At 40.7% G+C, this 24,593-nt stretch overlaps 1 protein-coding gene across 5 annotated transcripts in view; it reads right to left on the reverse strand.

The window, feature by feature from the left end:
- Positions 1-16,047: 16,047 nt before the first annotated feature.
- LOC122557727 (transcriptional enhancer factor TEF-1) overlaps positions 16,048-24,593 on the reverse strand; it is a 234,556-nt gene continuing 226,010 nt past the window's right edge. For all 5 annotated transcript variants that reach the window (XM_043705651.2, XM_087996407.1, XM_087996408.1 and 2 more), the window contains one exon: positions 16,048-23,917. In XM_043705651.2, the coding sequence (XP_043561586.1) occupies positions 23,804-23,917 (114 nt within the window). In that variant the 3' untranslated portion in view covers positions 16,048-23,803. The remainder of the gene's footprint in view (positions 23,918-24,593) is intronic.

Genomic DNA, 24,593 nt, shown 5'->3' on the forward strand with positions numbered 1-24,593 from the left:
CACATATTCCTTCTCTGAGCTGCTCCACTGTCATCCAGAGATAGCTCTCATGATCCTGTCGTTATCCATCCAATCATTCCCTGAGGATAATCACACGGGCTTTTCTTCGTGTTCCTGTTACCTCTAGTGTAGCTCAGAATTCATCCTTGGCCCTTTCCTATCTTTCATCACAATGAAAACTTGGCCAGTATGATCCAAAGTTTAGTTTTCACACATACACTGATAGTACTCAACTTTACACCTCAAAACCACTTTTCCAAAATCCTGCACTGTTGCTAAGGCAGATATCCAGATAGGCAGATATTTCCTCCAATTAAATGTTAGAAAGATTGAAGATATTGTTTTTGCATCCTGCACTAAAATCCATTCCCTAGTCACCATATCCATCTCACTCCCTGAAAACACTTGAAATGTGGTCAGTCTGTTCAATGGCTTGCCATTACATTTTATTCAGAGATGAGCTTTTGATATCATTTTCATGTCTTCTCCAAGTCCATCTATTTCACCTTCATAACATCACTCTGCTCTGTCTGCCTCAGCTCATGTACTACTGAAATCCTCATTAATGTCTGTTACTTCTAGACTCAAGTATTTCAATGCATCCACAGCTGATCTCCCACATTACACCTTCCGTAGATTGGAGGTTATCTGGAACTCAGCTGTCTACCTTAACTCACACAAGGTTGTGTTCCACTGTTAGCTTTGTGCTCATATTGGCTTCCAATCAAGCAACGTCTTTACTTCAAAGTCTTCACAAGTACCTTTATGTATGCCCTTTTCCCTCCTTATCACTGTCATCTCCTCTCCACAATCATCTGAAATATCTGCATTCCACTCCATTTGATCTCCTGTGATCTGATTTCCAATTATAAAGGCTCCATCATTTGTCAATGTGGCTTCAGATAACTGCCTCAAGCTCCTGAATTTGCCCTCACACTTCTACACTTTGCTTTCTTTCATAAAGACATTGCTTAAAACCTACCTGTTTGACCAAGTTTATGTAATCTGAACTAACATCTCCTTACGTGGCTCATTGTCTTCCCACTGATTTGAAATTGTGAACAATTTAATTGCAAATTTCCCTCTTTAACTGTAATCTTCAATCCTTACCAAACTGTAAATTTTATTCACCGTGATAAACTTTGATCTTTAGTTGAAACTGATTTGACTTATTCAGTATAAACCAACTTAATTCCATTATCAAAATGGACAATTTCCTCTGTTCCTTGAAATGACCATAGTGTAGGAAAGACTACACAGCCCGCTGAAAGCTGGATCATTGAATGTACTTAGACTGAGTTACAATAACTTCTGAATGGTGAAACAGTCAAGGGTTATGGGGGCGTAAGCCTGTCATCAGCTTATGCCCAAAATGTTGACTGTGCCCCTGCACCCCGGATGCTGCCTGACCTGCTGTGCTTTTCCAGCTGTGCACTTTTCTACTCTGACTTTCCCGCATCAGCAGTCCTCACTTTCTCCTCGTAAAGGAATGGCATGTTTCAAAATAAAAATGGTGTGTGACCTAGAGAGGAACTTGCAAATGATGGTGTAGTTCTGCCTTTACCTTTCTACTTGGTCGAGGTTGCAGGTTGGGAAGATGCTGATAAGAAGGTTTGGCGAGTTGTTGCAGTGTATCCTGTAGGTGCCACATACATGTGTCAGTGATGAGGCAGTGAATATTTAAGGTGAGGGACGGGGTGCTTATCAAGCACACCATTGTCCTGGATGGTGTTGAGCCTTTTGAATGTTTTTGGAGCTGCACTCGACCACGGGTGGACAACATTCCATCACACTCCGGACTTGTGTCTTCAAGATGACAAACAGATTTTGTGCAGTCTCGATGTGGGTTACTTGCCACAAGATTTCTAGCTTCTAATCTGTTCTTGTAGTCACAGTGTTAACATAGCTAGTGCAGTTCAGTTAATGTTTGTTGAATATCAAGAGGAGATAGGCTAGATTCTCTTTTGTTGAAGATTGTTATTGTTTGCTACCTTTGTGGCTTGAACTTTATTTGACTATTATCAGCACAGCTGTGATGTTTAGATTATGCTGCATGTGGGTGTGGACTGCTTCAGTATCTGACAATTGATGAATAGTACTGCTAATCAGCAAATTAATCAGTATAAATCCCCACATCCAACCTTATGATGGAGGAAAGCAGCTGCTGATAGTTGAGGATAGGATGCAACCTGAGAAACACCTGCATAAATGTCTTGTGATTAAGCTGAATGACCATAACCATCTCCCTTTATGCCACGTGTGCCTGGAAACAGTGAAGAGTCCTCCCTCCACCTTGATTTACATTGACGTCAATTTTATTGTATTCAGTCAAATTCTGCCTTGTTGTCAAAGGCATCTCACCTTACATCTGAAATTCATGTCACCTTTCCATGTATGGACCATGAGTTCAGGAGTCAGGTTGTACAGAAATTAGAATGAGAATAAATAATAATAGCAACATTTAACGCTCTTTATCTAAATGCACACGGTGTTTGTAACTAAATAGTTAGCTTGATGACACAAACAGAAATAAATGAATGTGAAATTGATAACAACAAGAAAGACATGATTGCAGAGTGCCCAGGACTGGCAACTCAATACTCAAGGTTTCTCAATGTTTTAGAAGAACAGGCAGAAAAGAAGAAAAAAAAAGAGATGGGGTAGCATTGTTACTAAAAGCAGTTAACACTAATTTATGATTTCACACTTTATGAATTAACACAGTTCATTCATAAAGTCAGGAAGTAAGGGATACAGGGAGATTTGGCTCTCTGGATTCAGAATTGGCTGGCTGACAGAAAGCAGACAGTGGTTGTAGCTGGAAAGTATTCTGCCTGGAGGTCAGTGTTGGGTGGGGTCCCGCAGGGCTCTGTTCTTGGGCCTCTGCTCTTTGTAGCTTTTATAAATGACTTGAATGAGGAGGTTGAGGGGTGGGTTAGTAAATTTGCAGATGACACAAAGGTTGGAGGTGTCGCTGATAGTATAGAGAGCTACTGTAGGCTGTAGAGTGATATAGACAGGATGCAGAGCTGGGCTGAGAAATGGCAGGTGGAGTTCAACCCGGATAAATGCGAAGTGATGCATTTTGGAAGATCGAACTCGAATGCTGAATATAGGATTAAAGACAGGATTCTTGGCAGAGTGGAGAACAGAGGGATCTGGGTGTGCAAGTACATAGATCCCTCAAAGTTGCCACCCAAGTGGATAGGGTTGTTAAGAAAGCATATGGTGTTTTGGCTTTCACGAACAGGGGGATTGAGTTTAAGAGCTGTGAGATTTTGCTGCAGCTCTACAAGTCTCTGGTGAGACCACACTTGGAATATTGTGTCCAGTTCTGGTCACCCTACTATAGGAAAGATACAGAGGCTTTGGAGAAGGTGCAAAGAAGGTTTAACAAGATGCTGTGTGGACTGGAGGGCTTGCCTTATGAAGAAAGATTGAATAAACTTGGACTTTTCTCTCTGGAGAGAAGGAGGAAGAGAGGAGACCGGATCAAGGTGTACAAAATAATGAGTGGAATAGATAGAGTTAATAGCCAGAGACTTTTCCCCAGCGCAGGATTGACCGGTACAAGAAGTCATAGTTTGAAGATATTAGGAGGAAGGTATAAGGAGACATCAGAGGAAGGTTCTTTACGCAGAGAGTTGTGAATGCATGGAATACGTTGCCAGCTGTGGTGGTGGAAGCAGAGTCATTGGGAACATTTAAGCGAATGCTGGATATGCACATGGAGAGCAGTGAGTGAGGGGTGCGTAGGTTAAGTTACTATATTTTACATTAGGATTAAACCTCAGCACAACATCATGGGCCAATGGGCCTGTTCTGTGCTGTACTTTTCTATGTTCTATGTTCTAACACTACTATGGTGGTGAGTAATGAGATAGGCGCAATTGATTGTGACGTGGAATGAGTTTGGGTGGAAATAAGGAAAAGGGGAAGAAATCAAGTGAGGGAGTCATTTAACTCTGGCGAGTATCTCAACTCCTTACTCCCCAAAGTCTGTCCATAACCTACAAGGCTCAAGTCAGGAATGTGATGGAATAAACCCCACATGTCTGAATGAATGAAGCTACAACAATGTTCAAGAAGCTCAACACCAACCAGGATAAAGCAGTCCTCTTGTTTAGTGACACATCCACAAGCATTCACTCCCTCCACCACTGATGCTCAGTAGCAGCAGTTTGTACTATCTTCCAGATGCACTGAAGTTAGGGCCACTGGGCGATAGTCATTGAGACATGCTGCATAGCCTTCTTAGGCACAGGGATGATGTTGGCCTCTTGAAACAGGCAGGGACAGTGGCCTGCTGCAGGGAGAGGTTGAAGATGTCTGAGAAGACCTCTGCAATTGATCTGCGCATGCTCTGAATGCACGGCCTGGTACTCCGTCAAGTGATCAAGGCCCCTTAATCAGCACCTTTCAAATCCATGGCCACTACCATCTGAAAGAACAAGGGTAGCAGTTATAGGGGAACACCACCATCTGAAAGTTCCCCTCCAAGCCACTCACCATCCTGACTTAGAAATACAATGTCATTCCTTCATTGTCATTGTGTTGAAATGTGGTTTAGGTTTGCTGTTATTTCAGAATCAATCAGGAAGTGTACCAATGTTTTAAAAAAAGCATGTCAAAAGGAGGAGCCTGTACTGATGCCAAAACTGTTTTAAGTCACAGTTGAAATAAGTGATAAGCAATTACAACCAATTAGTTTCATTCCTTAAATATTTACCAAGCATGTAAACAAATGGTAGAAAGAAAGAAGCAATGCAGTAATAAAGTAAAAATGCAAAAAGAAAGAAATACAACATCCTCAGCATGTATTTAAATTACAATCTCAGTTTCCTTCAGTTTTCCTTCGTGTGAATCCAAGGAAAGCGATGGGACCAGACGGAGTACCAGGCCGTGCATTCAGAGCATGCGCAGATCAATTGCAGAGGTCTTCTCAGACATCTTCAACCTCTCCCTGCAGCAGGCCACTGTCCCTGCCTGTTTCAAGAGGCCAACATCATCCCTGTGCCTAAGAAGGCTATGCAGCATGTCTCAATGACTACCGCCCAGTGGCCCTAACTTCAGTGGTCATGAAGTGCTTTGAAAGGCTGGTCATGGCATTAATCAACTCCAGCCTCCCCACTACTCTTGAACAATTCCAGTTTGCCTATCAGACCAACAGATCCACGTCAGATGCCGCATCACTTGCCCTTCACTCCTCCCTGGAACATCTTGACACCAAGAATAGCTATGTAAGAATCCTACTCATTGACTACAGTTCAGCCTTCAACACTATTATCCCAAGACTGATTACTAAACTTAGTGATCTCAGAATAAGCCCCACTCTCTGCAACTGGATCCTCAGTTTCCTAACCCACAGGCCACAATCAGTGAAGACTGGGGATAATATTTCATCTTAACACTCAACACTGAAGCCCCCAAGGTGTGTGTACTCAGCCCCCTACTGTACTCACTGTACACCCATGACTGTGTCGCCAAATACCAGACTAATGCCATTTACAAGTTCGCTGATAACACCACCATTGTTGGTTGAATCTCAGATGGTGACAAAACAGACTACAGACAGGTGGAAGACCTGGAAAAATGGTGCATTGAGAACAACCTAGCTCTCAATGCTGGCAAAACCAAGGAACTCATTATTGACTTTCAGTGGGATGTTATTCAGACCCCCCTACACATTAACAGCACAGATTCGGAACAAGTGGACAGTGTCAAGCTCTTGGGAGTGGTCACCCACAACAAGCTTTCTTGAACTCTTCATGTGGACGTACTGGTTACAAAGGCCCAACGACATCTCTTCTTCCTCAGGCAGCTGAGGAAATTTGGCATGACAGTGAATATCCTTGCCAACTTTTATAGGTGTACCATTGAGAGCATTCTGTCAGGATGCATCACTACCTGATATGAAAATGTGTTGCTGGAAAAGCGCAGCAGGTCAGGCAGCATCCAGGGAACAGGAGAATCGACGTTTCGGGCATAAGCCCTTCTTCTGGAATGAGGAAAGTTTGTCCAGCAGGCTAAGATAAAAGGTAGGGAGGAGGGACTTGGGGGAGGGGCGTCGGAAATGCGATAGGTGGAAAGAGATCAAGGTGAGGGTGATAGGCCAGACTGGGGTGGAGGAGGAGAGGTCAGGAAGAAGATTGCAGGTTAAGAAGGCGGTGCTGAGTTCGATGGATTTGACTGAGACAAGGTGGGGGGAGGGGAAATGAGGAAATTGGTGAAATCCGAGTTCATCCCTTGTGGTTGGAGGGTTCCTAGGCGGAAGATGAGGCGCTCTTCCTCCAACCGTCGTGTTGTTGTGGTCTGGCGATGGAGGAGTCCAAAGACCTGCATATCCTTGGTGGAGTGGGAGGGGGAATTGGAAAGTGTTGAGCCACAGGGTGGTTGGGTTGGTTGGTCTGGGTGTCCCAGAGGTGTTCTCTGAAACGCTCCGCAAGTAGGCGGCCTGTCTCCCCAATATAGAGGAGGCCACATCGAGTGCAGAGGATGCAATAGATGATGTGTGTGGAGGTGCAGGTGAATCTGTGGCGGATATGGAAGTTTCCTTTGGGGCCTTGGAGGGAGGTGAGAGGGGAGGTGTGGGCGCAAGTCTTGCACTTCCTGCGGTTGCAGGGGAAGGTGCCGGGAGTGGAGGTTGGGTTGGTGGGGGGTGTGAATCTGACGAGGGAGTCACTGAGGGAGTGGTCTTTACGGAATGCTGATAGGGGAGGGGAGGGAAATATATCCTTGGTGGTGGGGTCCGTTTGGAGGTGGCGGAAATGACGGCGGATGATGCGCTGTACATGGAGATTGGTGGGGTGGTAGGTGAGGACCAGTGGGGTTCTGTCCTGGTGGCGGTTGGAGGGGCGGGGCTCAAGGGCGGAGGAGCGGGAAGTGGAAGAGATGCGGTGGAGGGCATCGTCGACCACGTCGGGGGGGAAATTGCGGTCCTTGAAGAAGGAGGCCATCTGGGTTGTACGTTTTTGGAACTGGTCCTCCGGGGAGCAGATGTGGCGGAGACTAAGGAATTGGGAGAATGGGATGGCGTTTTTACAGGGGGCAGGGTGGGAGGAGGTGTCGTCCAGGTAGCTGTGGGAGTCGGTCGGTCTTCACCTCCTCCGCCCCCACCCCAGTCTGACCTATCACCCTCACCTTGACCTCTTTCCACCTATCGCATTTACGACGCCCCTCCCCCAAGTCCCTCCTCCCTACCTTTTATCTTAGCCTGCTGGACAAACTTTCCTCATTCCTGAAGAAGGACTTATGCCCGAAACGTCGATTCTCCTGTTCCCTGGATGCTGCCTGACCTGCTGCGCTTTTCCAGCAACACATTTTCAGCTCTGATCTCCAGCATCTGCAGACCTCACTTTCTCCTCACTACCTGATATGGCAACTATATTATTCAAGATCGGAGACGGTTACAGAGAGTGGTGAACTCAGCCCAGACAATCACAAAGGCCAACCTCCCATCTATAGAATCCACCTACCAGGCCCGCTGTCAAGGAAAGGCCGCCAGCATTCTCAAAGATCCATCCTACCCTGGCAATGTTTTTCTGCAACCTCTACCATCGGGGAGAAGGTACAGAAGCCTGAACACCAACCAAAATCATAACAGTTTCTACCCTACTGTTGTTAGAATACTGAATGGACTCACAAACTCTTAACATTCGCCTGTAACTGTGTTTTTTGTTTTTGCTGCTGTTTACCTATTATTTACTTATCTATGCTATTTAACTCTGTGATCTGCCTGTATTGCTCGCAAGACAAAGCTTTTCACTGTGCCTCGGTTCACGACAATAAATTCAATTCAATTTCTGTTTCAAATGTTCAAAACAAAAATAATTATTAGAAAAGGTATCCCTTCCGAGTATTAACAAATAAATTTCTAAGCTGTTCTCTTCCTTTTGGATTCAGTTCACCATCCTTCCTTTCTGTAGATGGAAATGAGTTCCTTTTGGGAGTTAATTTCTGCAGCAGCTTTTGTTCTTAGGTAACCACTGCAGGAGATTTAACTTCATACAATATGGATGCAGCAGAATTATACTTGAAAACCATTGTACCATACATTACAGAGGTCGTTCAGCCCATTGTACTCATGCTAGCTCTTTGAAGGAGATATCTCGTTATTTGCATTCAGTTACTTTTTTTTTACAACTCTGAAAAATTTCATTATAACTGTTCAACTAATTGCCTTTCAAAGTTACTACTGAATCCATTGCTGAGCTCCTTCATCAGGCACCACATTGAACATAATGCGCAAAAACACATCACAACCTTCCTCTGGCCAATCTGTCAACTTTGCCTAGTTTCCTGGTAGCACCAGTAAAAATAGTGTCTCCCTCATTTAAAATCCATCAATTCCACTTTGGAATTGTACTCAGATGTATTCCACTATGGTTTTCTTTTAAACAGATGGTCCTTGGAGTTACTCATGAATGGACCAAAGTCTTGGGCATGTCAGCCACACTGCTCCAGTCTAACCTGACAGGTCATGATCTAACTCATAAATGAAGGCAATGGGAGTTAAGTGTAAATTACTGAAGAACAATGGGTAACCTCTCGTCAGGCTTCAGTTTGGGCTTTCTTTAAAAAAAGGGAAAAAATATACTGCTGTTATAACATAGAACTGTAACAGGAGTAGGACATTAATTTCCCTGATATTCAATTAGACTTCAGATCTGTACCATGGCTCCATACTCAACTCAGTAGGTAAACTCTACCTTTGATGTATTAGCTGTGGCTCAGTTGGTAGCACCCAGCCCCTGACTCTGAGTGTCTTGGGCTCAATTCTCGTTACAAGCGTTCAACACAAAAATCAAAGCTAACCACAGCACCTCCCTCAGTACAAAGAATGTGCTGACTGTGGGAGATGCTGCTTTTCAAATGTGAACTGGAGCCTCCATCTGCCTGCTCTGGTAAACATAAAAGAACATGTGGCACCTCTTCAAAGAACAGCAGGGAGTTTTCGCTGACCTAGGCAGTGCATATCCCTCAATCAATATTACAAAAAACATCATCTGGTCAGTAACATAGTTTTGTATTAGTCTGACTGACACTGTAAAATGCATGCAATATATGACCGTTCAACATTAGAGCAGAAGGTGGCCATTTGGCCTATCAAGCCTGCAGATCATGGCAGATTTTATAATCCTCAACTTTATTTTCCCACCTTGACACCCATAAACCTTCATTCCCTCCCTGGTTAAAAATCTGCTCATCTCAGCCTTGAATATTTTCATGATCCAGCCTCAAAAGTCCTCTGTGGTAAAGAATTCCAAAGAATCACACCCTCAGAGTAAAAAGTCCTCACCTGTCTTAAATGGACAACCTCAGATTCTGAGATTATGCCGTCTGGTCTTAGACTCTCCCATAAGGGGAATCAACCTCTCTGCATCTACTCCTGTCAGGCCCCTTAATAATTTCACAAAGGTCTCCTCTCATTCTTCGAAACTCAATTATTATAAGTGCAACTCATTGAACTTTCTAAATAAAACCTTCCATGCCTGGAATCAATCCGGTGAACCTGCTCTGTCCTGCTTCCAGTGACAGTACATCTTTCCTTAGCTGTATTCCAGGAGTGATCTGACTAATTCCTTGTATAGTTTTAGCAAGAACTCCCTATTTTTATTCTCCATTCCCTTTGAAATAAAGTCCAACATTTCACTTGCTTTTTCAATTACTTGGTGAACTTATACTCTAGCTTTTTGTGATTCATGCACAAGGGCACAAAAAAAATTGAATGCAATGGCCTAGTGGCATTATCGCTAGACTGTTAATCCGGAGGCCCAAGTAATGTTCTGGGGACCTGGGTTTGAATCCCACCATGGCACATGGTGTAATTTGGACTCAGTTTTTTTAAAAAAATCTGGAATTAAGAGTCTAATGATGACCATAATAATCCATTGTTGGAAAAACACATCTGGTTCATTAATGTCCTTCAGGGAAGGAAACTGCCATTTTTACCCAGTTAGGCCTTAACATGACTCCAGACCCACAGCAATATGGTGATTCATAATTGCCCCCAGGATAATAAATACTGGCCCAGCCAGTGCTGCCTCATCCCATGAATGAATAAAACAAAATCTCTCTATTCCATAGCTTTCCCCATTCAAATAATATTCAGCTCTTACGTTCTTGCCAAAGTGCTTAACTTCACATTTTCCTAAATTATATTCATCTGCCAAGATATTGTCTATTTGCTTAAACTGTCTACATGGCCTCGGTTGATTCTTTGTGTCACCCTCGCTATTTGTCTTCCTACCTATTTTTTGTGTCAGCATCAAACATGTCAGTAGTGTATTCACTTTCCTCATCCAAGTCATTTATATTGAAAAAGGGCTTATGCCCGAAATGTCGATTCTCCTGTTCCTTGGATGCTGCCTGACCTGCTGCGGTTTTCCAGCAAAACATTTTCAGCTCTGATCTCCAGCATCTGCAGTCCTCACTTTCTCCTCCATTTATATTGAAAACCATTATAGCTCAGCACTGGTCCCAACAGCATTTCACTAGCAACAGGTTGCCTTTCTAGAAATGCCTCTTTCACTAAAACTGTCTTCTGTTAGTTAGCCAATCTTCTAACTGTGCTAATATACTGCCTGCAACAACACGCTCTTTTCTTCAGTAGCCTTCTGTGCAGTAAATTATTGAAGATCTTTTGGAAATCCAAAATTACATCCAGCAGTTTCCCTTTTTTGTATGCTCCCCAAAGAACTCTCATCCATTTGTCAGGCATGATTTCCCTTTCATGAGCCCATGCTGATTCTGCTTGATAATGCATTTCTAAATCCTCTGTTAATACAATCTTTAAAATAGACTGTAATAGTTTCCTAATAACCGGCATTAAGTTAACTGGCTTAGAGTTACCTGTTTCTGTCACCTCTCCTTTTTAAATAAAGGTTTTCATATTAGCAGTTTACCAGACTTCTGGGACTTTTCCAGAGTCTAAGGATTTTGGAAGATTACAACCAGCACATCTCCTGTCTTGGTAGCCATTTCCTTTAAAATCCTACGATGTACCCCCATCATGTTCAGGGGAGCCTTTGGCCTTTAGCCCCACTAGTTTATCCTTTTTCTCTCTCAGGATAGTTATTGAATTTATATCCTACCCTTATTCAGCCCCTTAATTATTTTGTACTTTTGGAACACTATTGGACTCCTCCACCATGAAGACTGATGCAAAGTATTTATTCAACTGCTCTGCCATTTCCTGGCTCCATATTATTTCTCCAGCCTCATTCTCAAAGGGGTCTGAGTTCACTTTGGTCTCACTTTTTAAACATATATTTAACGATACTCTCATTATATCACCTGTTAGTTTGCCCTTTGTACCTTATTTTCTCCCTTTTTTAAAATAATCTTTTACCCACTTTAGAACTTTCCCAATCCTCTAGTTTACCATGAATCTTTGCCACATTGCATGTTATTTTTAATCACCTCAGAAATCTACTACTTTTGAAGAGACTTAATAGGTTTTGTGGGACAAACTTTAGCTCCAAAAGACTTAATGTTGTGCACCTTATTCTGAACTTGCCTCCAAAGGAAATAGTTTTGGCCATTTATTTAAACATTTAATTAGCTCACTTTAAATACTGCATTCACATCTGCTCCCTCGAAACTCATCTTGATTACAGATATTTTTAATCAACTTGCTCAGACATGACGACAATTTTGAATCAACCTGTCCAGAAATTTTATGACAGTCCTCTGGAAGCAGGTGGGACTTGAACCCAGGTCTCCTGGCTCAAAGGTAGAGCACTACCATTGCATCACGAGAGATCTTCTTGTTCATGCATACATTTATTTCCATTCACATCAACTTGATAAAGATGTTATCATACACCTCAAGAGTAGGTGGGACTTGAACCTAAGTCTTCTGGACTCCAGGTAGGGAAACTACCACTGCGCAAGAGCTCTCTTTGTTCAGACATTCAAGCTATTCGGGGATATGCGTACCACCTGCCTAAGGCTCATTAGGTTAGTTTGATTAACAGTGGTTTTGCGTGATCTTGGTAACTGAGCTTCATCATTCCAAAACTGACAAGCATTTAGTGCTAAATATCACTATTTGTTTTTCTGCCTAAATAAAATGATAGACATGATGCAAGTCACATAAAAACATGAGAAAACCAAGGCAGAGTAGACCATTCAACTCCTCAAGCTTTCTTCACCATTCATACAGTAATAGTCATAGAGGTGTACAGCATGGAAATAGACCCTTCAGTCCAACTCATCCATGCCGACCAGATATCCAAACCTAATCTAGACCCAGTTGCCAGTACTTGGCACGTATCCCTCCAAATGATTCTTGTTCATGTACCCGTCCAGATGCCTTTTAAATGTTGTAATTGTACCAGCCTCGACCATTTCCTCTGGAAGCTCATTCCATACATGCACCACCCTCTATGTGAAAATATTGCCCCTTAATTCCCTTCTAAATCTTTTCCCTCTCACCTTAAAAGACCCTGTCTATTTCCCCTAATCATACCCCTCAAGATTTTATAAACCTCTATAACGTCACGTCTCAGTCTCCAAAACTCCAGGGAAAATAGCCCATCTATTTAGCCTCTCCCTATAGCTCAAATACTTTAACCCAGGTAACATCCTTGTAAATCTTTTCTGAACCCTTTCAAGTTTCACAACATCCTTAATAGAGCAGGGAAAACAAAATTGCATGCAATATTCCAATAGTAGCCTAAATAATATCCTGTACAACTGCAACATGATCTCTCAACTCCTACACTTAATGCATTGACCAATAAAGGAAAGCATGCCAAAAATCATCTTCATTATCCTGTGACTCCACTTTCAAGGAACTGTGAACCTGCATTCCAAGGTCTCTTTGTTCCGCAACACTCCCCAGGACGTTATTATTAAGTGTATAAATCCTGACCTGATTTGCCTTTCCAAAATGCAGCACCTCATATTTATCTAAATTAAACTCCATCTGCCATCCTCGGCCCATCTGTTGTATGGAGGTAACCTTCTTTGCTGTCTACTGCACCTCCAATTTTGGTGTCATCTGCAAATTCACTGACCATACCTCCCATGTTCACATCTAAATCATTGATATAAATGATGAAAAGCAGTGGATCCAGCACTTCAGTCCTCCAGTCTGAAAAATAACCCTCCATACCACCCTCTGTCTTTTACCTTTAAGCCAGTTCTGTATCCAAATGGCTCGTTCTCCCTGTATACCATGTGACCTAACCATGCTAACCATTCTACCATGAGGAACTTTGTCGAACACCTTATTGAAGTCTGCATAGATCACGTCCACTGTTCTGCCCTCATCAATCCAATCATGGATGATCTTCTACCTGAGCTCTCCGTTCCTGTCAGTTTACCATATCCCAGCGGATGCTAGCGGTGGTGGTGGTGGAAGCAGAGTCATTAGGGACATTTAAGCGACTGCTGGACATGCACATGGATAGCAGTGAATTGAGGGGTGCATAGGATAAGTTACTTTATTTTACATTTGGATTAATGCTTGGCACAACATCGTGGGTCAAAGGGCCTATTCTGTGCTGTACTTTTCTATGTCTACCCCATGAGTTCCTGAGATTTCAAAATTCTTAAGTTTTAAAAATATTAACATTAGAGTATTCACAACCCTCAGGGATAGAATTTCAAAGATTCCCAAGCCTCAGTGAAGAAATTTCTCCTCATCTCAGTTAAACACTCAGCCTTTTATGGAGTGTGGCCCATGTTCTAGAACTAAAAGTAACAACCCCTCCATGTATGTTCTGTCAGGCTGCTTCACAACCATAATGTACATGAGGTCCTTTGAGACACAGTAATCTATAAATGAAATCTTTCATTAACTATACAAATTAACAGATTAAACATTTACCTAAAACAATTTTAACTTATTGGTAACAATGGTATGACTAGATATTTTAACTAATTATTGAACTCAAATCTACTAAGGTCACACAATTCCATTTCCACAATACTGGCGGCCTTCAAATTCACCTCAACACATCTTTTATAATCCTCAATCATGTGTTTACCACTTTTAGACTTGACAATTCCAATGCTGTAAAATCAAAAATTGTACCAACCATATCCTAATTTGCACAAAATTTTACTCATCTATTACCTGTTGTGTTTGGTGACAGGATATACAAATGTTAGGAAAGGCAAGGACTGACTAGGGATAGTCAACATGGCTTTGTGTTTGGGAAATCAGGAGGATTAAGCGTGTGGGATTGAGTTTTTTGAAGAAGTAACAAAGAGAATTGATGAGGGCAAAGCAGTGGAGGTGATCTATATGGACTTCAGAAAGGCATTTGACAAGGTTCCTCACGGTAGACTGGTTAGCAAATATTAGAACTCATGGAATAGAGGGACAACTAGCCATTTGAATACAGAACTGGCTCAAAGGTTGAAGACAGAGGGTGATGGTAGAGAATTGTTTTTCAGACTGAAGGTTTGTGACCAGTAATGTACCATAAGGGTCAGTGCTGGGTCCACTGCTTTTCATCATTTACATAAATGATTTGGATGTGAACATGGGAGGCATAATTAGTAAGTTTGCAGATGACACAAAAACTGGGGAGGTGTAATGTACAGCGAAGAAGGTTACCTCAGAGTACAATAGGATCATGATCAGATGGGCCAATGGGCGGAGGAATGGCAGATGGAGTTTAATTTAGATAAATGTGAGGTGCTGCATTTTGGAAAGGCAAATCAGAGCAGGACTTATGCATTTAATGGTAAGGTCCTGGGGAGTGTTGCTGAACAAAGAGGGCTTGGAGTGCAGGTTCATAACTCCTTGGAAGTAGAGTTGCAGGTAGATAGGATAGCGAAGGAGGCATTTGGAATGCTTTCCTTTTTTTGGTCAGAGTATTGAGTACAGGAGTTGAGAGGACATGTTGCGGCTGTACAGGACATAGACTGGGCCACTGTTGGAATATTGCATGCAACCTGGTCTCCTTCCTATCTGAAGGATGTTGTGAAACTTGAAAGGGTTCAGAAAGGTTTACAAGGATGTTGCCCCGGTTGGAAGAGTTGAGCGACATGGAGAGGCTGAGGCCGTTTTCCCTGGAACATTGGAGGCTGAGTGGTGACCTTTGAGGTTTATAAAATCAGAAGGGCCATGGATAGGATAAATAAGCATGGCATTTTCCTTGGGGTGGGGGAGTCCAGAACTAGAGGGTATAGGTTTAGGTTGAGAGAAGAAAAATTTAAAATGGATCTAAGGGGTAACTTTTTCACAGGATAGTGAATGTATGGAATGAGCTGCCAGAGGAAGCAATGGAGGCTAGTACAGATACATTTAAAAGGCATCTGGATGGTTATATGAATTGGAAGGATTTAGAGGGACATGTGCCAAGTGTTGGCAAATGGGACTAGATTAGGTTGGGATATCTGGTCGGCATGGACAAGTGGGACCAAAGGGTCTGTTTCTGCGCTGTATACCTCTATGACTCTATGACCTGTGCTAACTTCCATCCAGCAATGCCTCAATTTTAAAATCCTCATCATTTTAAAATCCCTTCACGGTCTCAGCACCATCTTTGCAGCCACCTCTGGTGGAAAAAATGGACTTGTATTTACATTGTGCTTTTTATGCACAGGATGCCAAAAATGATTCAGAGTCAATGAAATACTTTTGAAGTTGTGTTTAAATCGAAAACACATACCAACAACAATGATAGTAACAAAATCCTTTGCATTTGTGAAACAGCCTACAACCCTACAAGTTTCTTAGATTTTAGTCTTGTTCCATTCTGTACTTTACCACCTCCTGAATTTCTGGTGCTTTAGCAATGGCTATTGTACCTTCAATCATCTCCACTGTAAGCTCTGGAATTCTCTCTCTAAATTTCTATGTTCCTCTCTTCTCATTAAAATGTTACTTTACACCTACTTTCCTTACTAAGTTGGCCTAAAATGCTCTTGTGAAGTGCCTTAGGATATCTTATTACTTTGAAAGGTGCTACATAAATGCACGTTGCTGCTGTTAGAGATATATAGGTGTACCCAATCCACATTCAGATACGAATCAAACAAAGACAAAGAAAAAAAGGCTGGAGTACTTCTCGACAGTAAGAAGAAAAGTGATAACTTATTTTCCTTTTTATTGTTGATTTATACTGTATGAATACAAATACAAAGTTTCTAGAAAGCTACAAAATGTCTACCACTTTTATTAGGAAGGCATTAAAATGTGTTCATTAAAATGTGTCAAACATTTGCTGTAAAGGGCACACAACTTGTGTTTCAGTGATGATCAAATAATTGCACTTAACTGTCATGGATATTTAGGTTATCACACATCTGTACCAAGAAAGCTAAGATACATCCTTTATACAAAGCACCTTTAAAAAATTCTCTGCACACAAACCCTATAAATTTCATATAACTATCCATAGTAATGATGAGTTTACATTGAAGCCAACATTTTAAATGGTTATAACCAAAAAAAGGTACCAGTACCTGCACATTAACAGCAATACAAACATACAGTACAGCTCGCAAGTTTGACATAATCTCCTTCTTTGATAGCTGGTAAGTTAGTGTCCTTGTAAGCAGCTGCAAAGATCATTGGGACATATTTGCAGGAGGGCAAAATACAGGGTAAGGCAAGTGCTTGACGTAAATTAAAAGGACAAACATACCTATCCATGTTTAGCACTAAAGTACTTTATATTAAAAAACGAACCACAGTATGATGATCAAATATAGCAGAGTTCCTTGTACTGAAATTAATCAGTGAAGACACGAGTTTCACCTTGGAATTCAAGGGATGTGTGACGTTTTAATACTAATTCATTTTTGGGTGGCGCAGACATCAAAAAAGAATTTTATCAAATTTACCAGCTGTATGTGTTATTAAAAGTAACCACTGACCATAGTTCAAAACATCAGTTAAAGCCACAATACCATTTCATACACAATACATACAACACACAAAAATAAGCAAACGTTAAATTCAATGAGTTACTTTATAAATGTGAGCAGACACACATGGCAAGAAACAACTGTTTTCAGAAGGAACTTGTTGATAGGAAAAAAGTGAAAGGCTACTTAGGTTTAAAGGATACTGAACTCCTTTTATTGTCTTAACTCAGGCACATTTTTTTTCTCCCTGGCTAATCTTCACTTGATCATGTCACAGGCCACAACTGCACACAGGCTGCAATGAAACCACTTGCCAATAAGGAGGTAACGGGGCTGCTCTGGAAATTAACAGTTGAGCTGAAATCTGCAAATAAATTTGCAGAATACTTGACCACAAAACAAGATACATAGTTCTAATGACCATCTACCATGCATTTTGATTGCACTGGGTCACAAAGGTTAGCGAAACTCACATAAACCATTTCCTAATGCCTTCATACGAAAATAGCCAATTCTACATTCCATTAGCATTTAAAGAACTAAAGTAATCATTCATCACCTTCCCCGCTCCCTCACAATGTGCTACCTTGTCAAAATAGCATAGTGACTAACAGGGTATGTGCACAAATAAGGCTTGTTTTGCATTCTTCAATCATCGAGATCTCAACTACTTGAGTTGCGCACGTGTGCAAGCATCTTTGTGTCAACATGCACAAATATGTCTGAGAGTATGTGTCTTCATGTCTGTGTGCCACTAGTTAAAATTCCTGTGAACAGATATACTTCTAATTTGAAAAGCCTCACTCAATAGATCTGAAACACAAATGTCATTCCAGACATAGAAAAAGGACTGCAGACCTCCAAAATGCATATAGCTAGTGATTAAATAAAACATTGTTCTGGTTCATGAGAAGGAAACAGCAATGAGGCTTTAAAGGTAATCAAAATTTATCCAAAGAACAGGTTCTTAATTTTCAGCTGTTTTTCTTGTACTGCCATCATTTATATTCTGTTGGACAGCTGTTCTAAAGTCATTGTCATAACCACAGTAAGTACTGTAGTGTGTAATATGAAACATGTTGGGAAGATAACTTTGTACATTAGGGGCCTGCATCTATGCACACTCCTCATAGTGCTTCCCTTCTACACTGGAAAGGGCTGCAAAAGCTCCCAATCGCTTACTGTGGTTTATTCCATATCAGCGATGGGTCAGGGCGGGAGTGAGGGGGGTTCTGTATGGTGCTGGGAGACAGCAGTTGCTTTTGAGGTTTTCTCTGTTTTTTTGTCCTCCCATGTCCAATCCAAAAGACTCAACTCAAAACAGTTGAGGTACAAGAGAGGTCCATGCAGGATGTTCCACCTTGTACTCAGACACCCAAATGATAAGAAGCTGTCGGACAGAGCATGCAATATTTGATGAATAATCAAGTTTCAGAAACCGGTTCTTCTCATGGAAGCACAGAGTTATGATCTGGAATATGATCACCAAAAGGCCAATGGAAGTTCATTCAGTAACTTCTAAAGGGAACTGGAGAAATATGAGCAAGGGAAGCTCTTTCAAAGAGGTGGCCACGGACTGAATGGCTTCCTATCAGGCACTACAACTCTGTGATTCAGAGACCAGACTTTCAGAGGCATGGCACATTAACACGTTGAAGGGAATGAGAACTTGGAAACAACAAGATTTTTGGATATGAAACAGAAAGTTCCAAGTCTCTTTATGTAGCATTCAAGGATCTGAGAAGTTCTGGCATGGGAAAGGAATATTTTTCAAAACCAAGATCTCCAGCACATACATCCGAAGTGGAACATTAAGGACAGGTTTGAGTTGACACTAGTGAAGATGCAATGAGGATATCAAATGATAGATTCTCCCCAAAGCATTCTCACCACTAAATCACAAAGTTCCAGATTCAAGTCCCATCCAGCAACATAAGCACAAAAATTATATACTCAAAGTACATGCAGAGGAGAGTGCTGCCTTGTTACCAAGGCTTCTTTTCTCACAGGGTGTGAGAATTGTGAGTAGGCTAGCATTTGTTTTCCATCCTTAATTCCCTTTGAGAGAGTGAACTGCTCTCTTTGAGAGAGAAAACCTCCAACCGCTGCAGACCTTCGGAGTAGGTAATACCCATAAGGAGTTTGACCCTGTGACAGTGAAAGAATGGCAACATAGTTCCAAGTCAGGATAAATTAGCTCGGCGGGGAACTTGCAGGTGGTCATGTTCCCATATACCAGGTATATTTCTCAGAGATCAGGATTTCAAAGGTGTTGGAAGAATTTTTTTTTTTTAAAAGTTGCTACAGTGCAACTTGCAGATGCCATACAGAGTTGCCATTGTAAGCCAATGGTGGAATGAATGGTTAAGGTGGTAAACAGGGTGTCAGGGACCATAGCTGATCAGCCCTGTATGTTCTGCAGCTACTTGGTTGTTGTTGAAGTTACAATTGTGCAGAATATTCCACCACTCCTGATTTGTTTCTTATTGGAACAATGTTAAAACTGAAGCCCATCCCTCCTTCTCAGATGGATATAAAAGTATTCCTTGGCTCAATTCTGAATTCCAGCAGTGGAATTATCCCCAGACCCCTGACCAATACAGATCACTCAATCAGCATCTCTAAAACAGCTTATCTGGCCTTGGACACATTGCTGTTTGTGGGGAGCTTGTTGACTGCTGCACTTTCTGCATTATAACAGTCACTATATTTTATTACATTTTTGGTTGTAAAGCCCTTTGAGACATTCAGTGGTCATGAAAAGCACTGGGTAAGTGCATTAAAGTTGTTCTTTCTTTATGCTCAAAGATAGAAAGCACTCACAATATCTGACAAATTGTCAAATAGGATACTCTGAATCAGAATTCCCAGCGTTTCTGAGTACACTTCACGTACTCTAGGAAATTGCACCTATTCAATCAATAAGGGACAATAATTTCCATTGAATTAGGGAAAGCTCAGAGGCAATACTATAGGAGGTCTTTAACATGTTTGAGGAGTTCATGACGGTCAACATAGATGTTCAATGTTTCCACTTGTGAAAAGTCCAGTATTACAGGAGTGATAAGAATGAAGAACCCACTACCACATGGAGTTAGTTGAAGCGGATAGCGTTGGGGTATTCAGGAGGAGCTAGATAAACAAATGAAAGAGAAAAGAATAGAAGAACATGCTGATAGATTTAGAAGACGATTAATGTGAAGAGGTTTCTGTGAAGCATAAACACATGCACCAATCTATTGGGCTAAAAGGCCTGCCACTGTACTGCAGACTCCATGCATACACTAATAATTATACATCTTCCAACCATAAAACCAAGTCAACACACATCCATCAAGATTCAAGTCACTGCTGTGATGGGTGCGATCTGCAGATGAATATTGACAAAGGCCCATGATCAACAGCACATGGGAAGAACACAAACTACTGCTAAGTAAACCTAGAACTGATGGTTCATGGATTAAACAGTCCATTGGTCAGTCAGAAGAGATCCAAAAAAATGGTATAAAGTTCAGGAAATTCAGATTCTTACGAGAGAATGGAGAAGCTATGATTGCTCTCCTTAGAGTGGAGAATGATATAGTGAGATTCAATAGAGGTGCTCAAAATTATGAAGGACCCTGATATATTTATTACCCAATCTGCTCTAGAATTGAATTACTCATAAATTCAACAGTGAATTCGGGACAAAATAGTTCACCCAGAGAGTGGTGAGAGAATGTGGACTTTACTACTACAGGAAGTGGTTGAAGAGAATAGACAGGTGTATTGGGCACGTTGGGTAAGTACATGAAGGAGAAAGGAATACCAGGATATGCTGACTGGATGATACGATGAAAGGTGAAGGAAGCTCGTGTCCGGGAGGAAAACCAACATGGGTTGGTTGTGGCCAAGTGTTTTCATTTGTGCTGTATATTCTACAGAATTTTATGTAAAATAAAATTATATTTAATCTGTAGTTATATCATGTTGGAGGTGAGCACTGTGTATTTCTTAAAAGGATAACTTAATCAGGATCATTTAATCTACAATCCATAGATTTTCCTACCTCCACAACAGGCACTGTATCTATGCAATCTTGACGCTGATACAGTACTGCACAGTTTTATCCAATAATCTTTTCAGGATTTCTCATACAACTGTGAAAATCCATAAAGATTCAAACTTTACAACATACGCTAAAAAAATAAATTACAATAATTTTGTTTTTTTTTGCTTCCGCTGTACAATTTAACCTCTTTGAAACCATCTTACTTCTCTGAACACACTTCTAAATGTCAACATCAGATTTATTCCATTTCAATTTGCTTGCAATACTCAGCTCAGTAAAAGGCATTAAAGGTGATCACTTATTTATTTCTTATTTGGTTTCTGGTCTGCACACAATTTGTTTTTCATTTGACTGAACAGGTCTTTTCTAGGCTGGAATATCAGAAAACAAAGGCACTTACGTGCTGGAGTGCAGGAAATGTATGAAGATTATTATTTGGTCATTAGTTAGTAAAGGCATGTGACTAAACAGCTGGCTACTCTTGCAATCTGTTCTGTGCTAGTTGGATTCCAAACTCTGAAATAAGATATTTGTTTGACTGAATTAAAAGTGATTGCTCGTCACTGGCATATAGATGGTGTAACAATGTAATGCACTTTAAATAACAACTTTCAAAATACCTTTAAAATGTGTTTGGATCACCAATCACAAGACCAGTACACTGGAAACTACTAAGTGACAAGACATAGCACATAACAGATCTCAAAGCACAAATTCTCCAATTTAAACATGTAGACCGACAGGTGGTCTGTATTTCCCATTGTATGCTATTAAGGCACTGATTAATCTACGCTTTGGCAGCACTGAATTAAAATTATATCAGAAAAAAACGTTACTAATAACGTATTAGAAACTTCCAGCGTAGGAAAGAACTCTCAGCCTCAATAACACCTTATTTGGATTTCACCGATTTCTTACAATGAACCGTGATCACAATTGTGTTTTCCATATACAAGTTTAATTGTGTAAAGACAAAATGCTTTAAAACCATGGCATTTTCTCCTCAAGTCCCTAAAAATGAGCATTTAGTGACTGTGCCACCGCCGAATATTTCAAATTACAGAAGTTCCAAATTAAATTCAAAAGCTTACACGTTAAACTGGTTTGTTTACATGATCGTTACCTTACCTGCCGAGTTAACGTGGAAAATTCACATCTGACATGCAAGTACCAAAGTTCAAACACAAGAAAAACTGAGACAGCCCACAAGAGTATTTCGCACCTCGAAAGGAATCAAAGTGCTCAGGACACAGAAGCATTATTAATCCCCTTGTACGCCTGGATGTGATACTGCTCAATTCTTGCTGTTTCTTTTAGCCCACAGAAACACACCACCAAACCAATCGTCAACTCAAGAACACAAATCACACTGGTTCACTTGCAAGTCTCTTAAAGCGAGCAACCTTACAAACACACATTGGGACCATATTTCTGAGCACTGAACTAACTCCCTGTGGTTTTTCTAAACATTCACTTCTCCCAGATGGAAAAAATACATTTTCTTTTTTCAAAGTAAATTTCCAAACACTATTACAAAATAGAATTATAGAAATGTACTAACACACTGTGCTGTTTTTTTTTTCACTTCACAGTATTCTCATCAAAACTTATATGGTCATTGTTTTATTTTGGTATTAGAAAGCCCCCATTTCATCCTGATCCAGGATCTAAAAGAATGCTCTGCCTATCTGTATACAAATATAAATCCCCTGCAAACTATCACCAGGACTGAGTCAAAACTTATTTGTGGGTTGGAAAGGGCTAGGTGGACAAATTCTTGCTTTTTCCTGTGAAAAGTGAACTTTTTTTTATTTTTACATAACAGAACTCAGATTTTAATGTTTACACAAATGTTCTCAAAGCAAACAGCTTGAATGTTCAGAAACTTTGTGTGCCTGAACAGTTCCATGTTTACAAACGTTTGGGAAGCTACCCCTAACAAGGCTCTGAAAATAACATGTTTTTGCTGCAAATAAAAAGTGAAAAACAATTTGTGCACTCTTTGAAGACATTACTGAAGAGTTCTGTCACATCAAGTGGCTGAAACTGATCGAATCAACCAAAGAATACTTGATATACTTCTGTTGCGGGTCTGCCCTCTCTTTCAGTTCTAAAAATGTAGCATCTAACGTCATCTTGAAGATTAATAGGGGGTTTTTACTATAAGTTTTAATTGAATTTTCCATTTAGTTATTGTTGTATGTTACGTACCCCAATTTAAATAACATCTTAAAAGTAAGGATTACGCGTGTTTTTGTTTTTATTTTTAAAAAAAGGAACCTGAAAGCAAATAGATCTGGTGACTGTTAAATGACTGACATTCTTTCACAACATTGCAAAACCTGTTGACCTGAAGCCACGAACTTCATCCTGATGCTATCTCCTGCATATTCACATCTTGATAAATATATACCTGTGAATATACCATCTTTGGAAAAAAAAACCTCTTTAAATAAATTATCTTTACATAGGCAGACAGTCATCCGACAGCTAAATGCATTGCGTCTACAATCATTATGTTCTATTTTTTTGTGTTTTCTGCTGCCACAGGAAATCCTGCACTGACTAGACGACACTCCCACAATTACTAAAAGAAATTTTTTTTCAGACATGACAGTCCAATTTTCGTAATGTAGTATCCAACAAACAGGCATTTTTCTTTAAAAAAATGTATTTTGAAGCACATGTAATTCAATATAAAAAGCTATCACAAGGTACCATAATTCACAGCTGTTGATGTACATATACACACACGCTCACACTCACACACATTAAAAAGGCTACCCACATCAAAACTCAGATGTGTTCTTGGTGTATCAATTGATTTGAGGCACTGCCACATATATTGAGGTTTTAAGTCTATTGAGCTGCAGCCGTGTGTTTCTTTTCTCTCCAGAAAGGGAATGAAACTTCCGAGGACTACTCCTTCATAAGCCTATAGGTGTGATGCTGTGCTCCATGCTCGCTGGTTGAGACCTCAAAAACACATGCCATGCACAGAAGCGTCTCCTGTGTATCCCTGTTTGTTACAACCTACAACAAACAAACAACAAAACCTTAGCATCTTTATTGCATTATAGAAAACAGAACAGCAATTTGTGTATGAATGTTAATGTAAAGCACCACAAGGTGCATCACAGGAGTGTTTTCAGACAAATTTTGACCCTAGTCACAAAAGGAAATGTTAGGACAGGTTCCCAAAACCATGTAAGATTTTCATTCGTCTGTTCAAATCTGTCCATTTCCTAGACACTACCCTTTACCAGTAGTTTTGAGTCACTCAATTGATTTGAAAATAATTAATTAATCCAATTCCGGCCTTAGCTCAATCCCAAATTTTCACTGCTCCACCTTTGGCAGTTTTGGCCTCAGCCGTTTCTCTTATTTATTCACAAGATGGGAGCATTGCTTGCTGAGCCAGTGTTTATTGCCCATCTCTAGTCTTGAAAATTCCAATTGCCCCAGTGCCAAGTCTTTTTTTGAGTATTCCAGCTTTTCACTACTTGTTATGTGAAAAGCTGCAGTGTATTTCCAATCTAGATCAATCCAGTTCCAAATTTAAGATTGAAAACCATTGCTCCACCTCAATCAGAATTCAATCACTAAAGGAAATAGCTTATCTCTCACTGGGCTGAAGTAGCCACCTAGGTTTTTACGAGAGGGTTTATTCTGAGGCTAGGATCTCCACCACGGAATTAATGAACGTCAA

This window comes from Chiloscyllium plagiosum, unplaced genomic scaffold (genome assembly GCF_037043375.1).
Source record: "Chiloscyllium plagiosum isolate Xiang-an unplaced genomic scaffold, Cpla_swu_hap1 HiC_scaffold_18, whole genome shotgun sequence".
NCBI lineage: Eukaryota > Metazoa > Chordata > Chondrichthyes > Orectolobiformes > Hemiscylliidae > Chiloscyllium > Chiloscyllium plagiosum.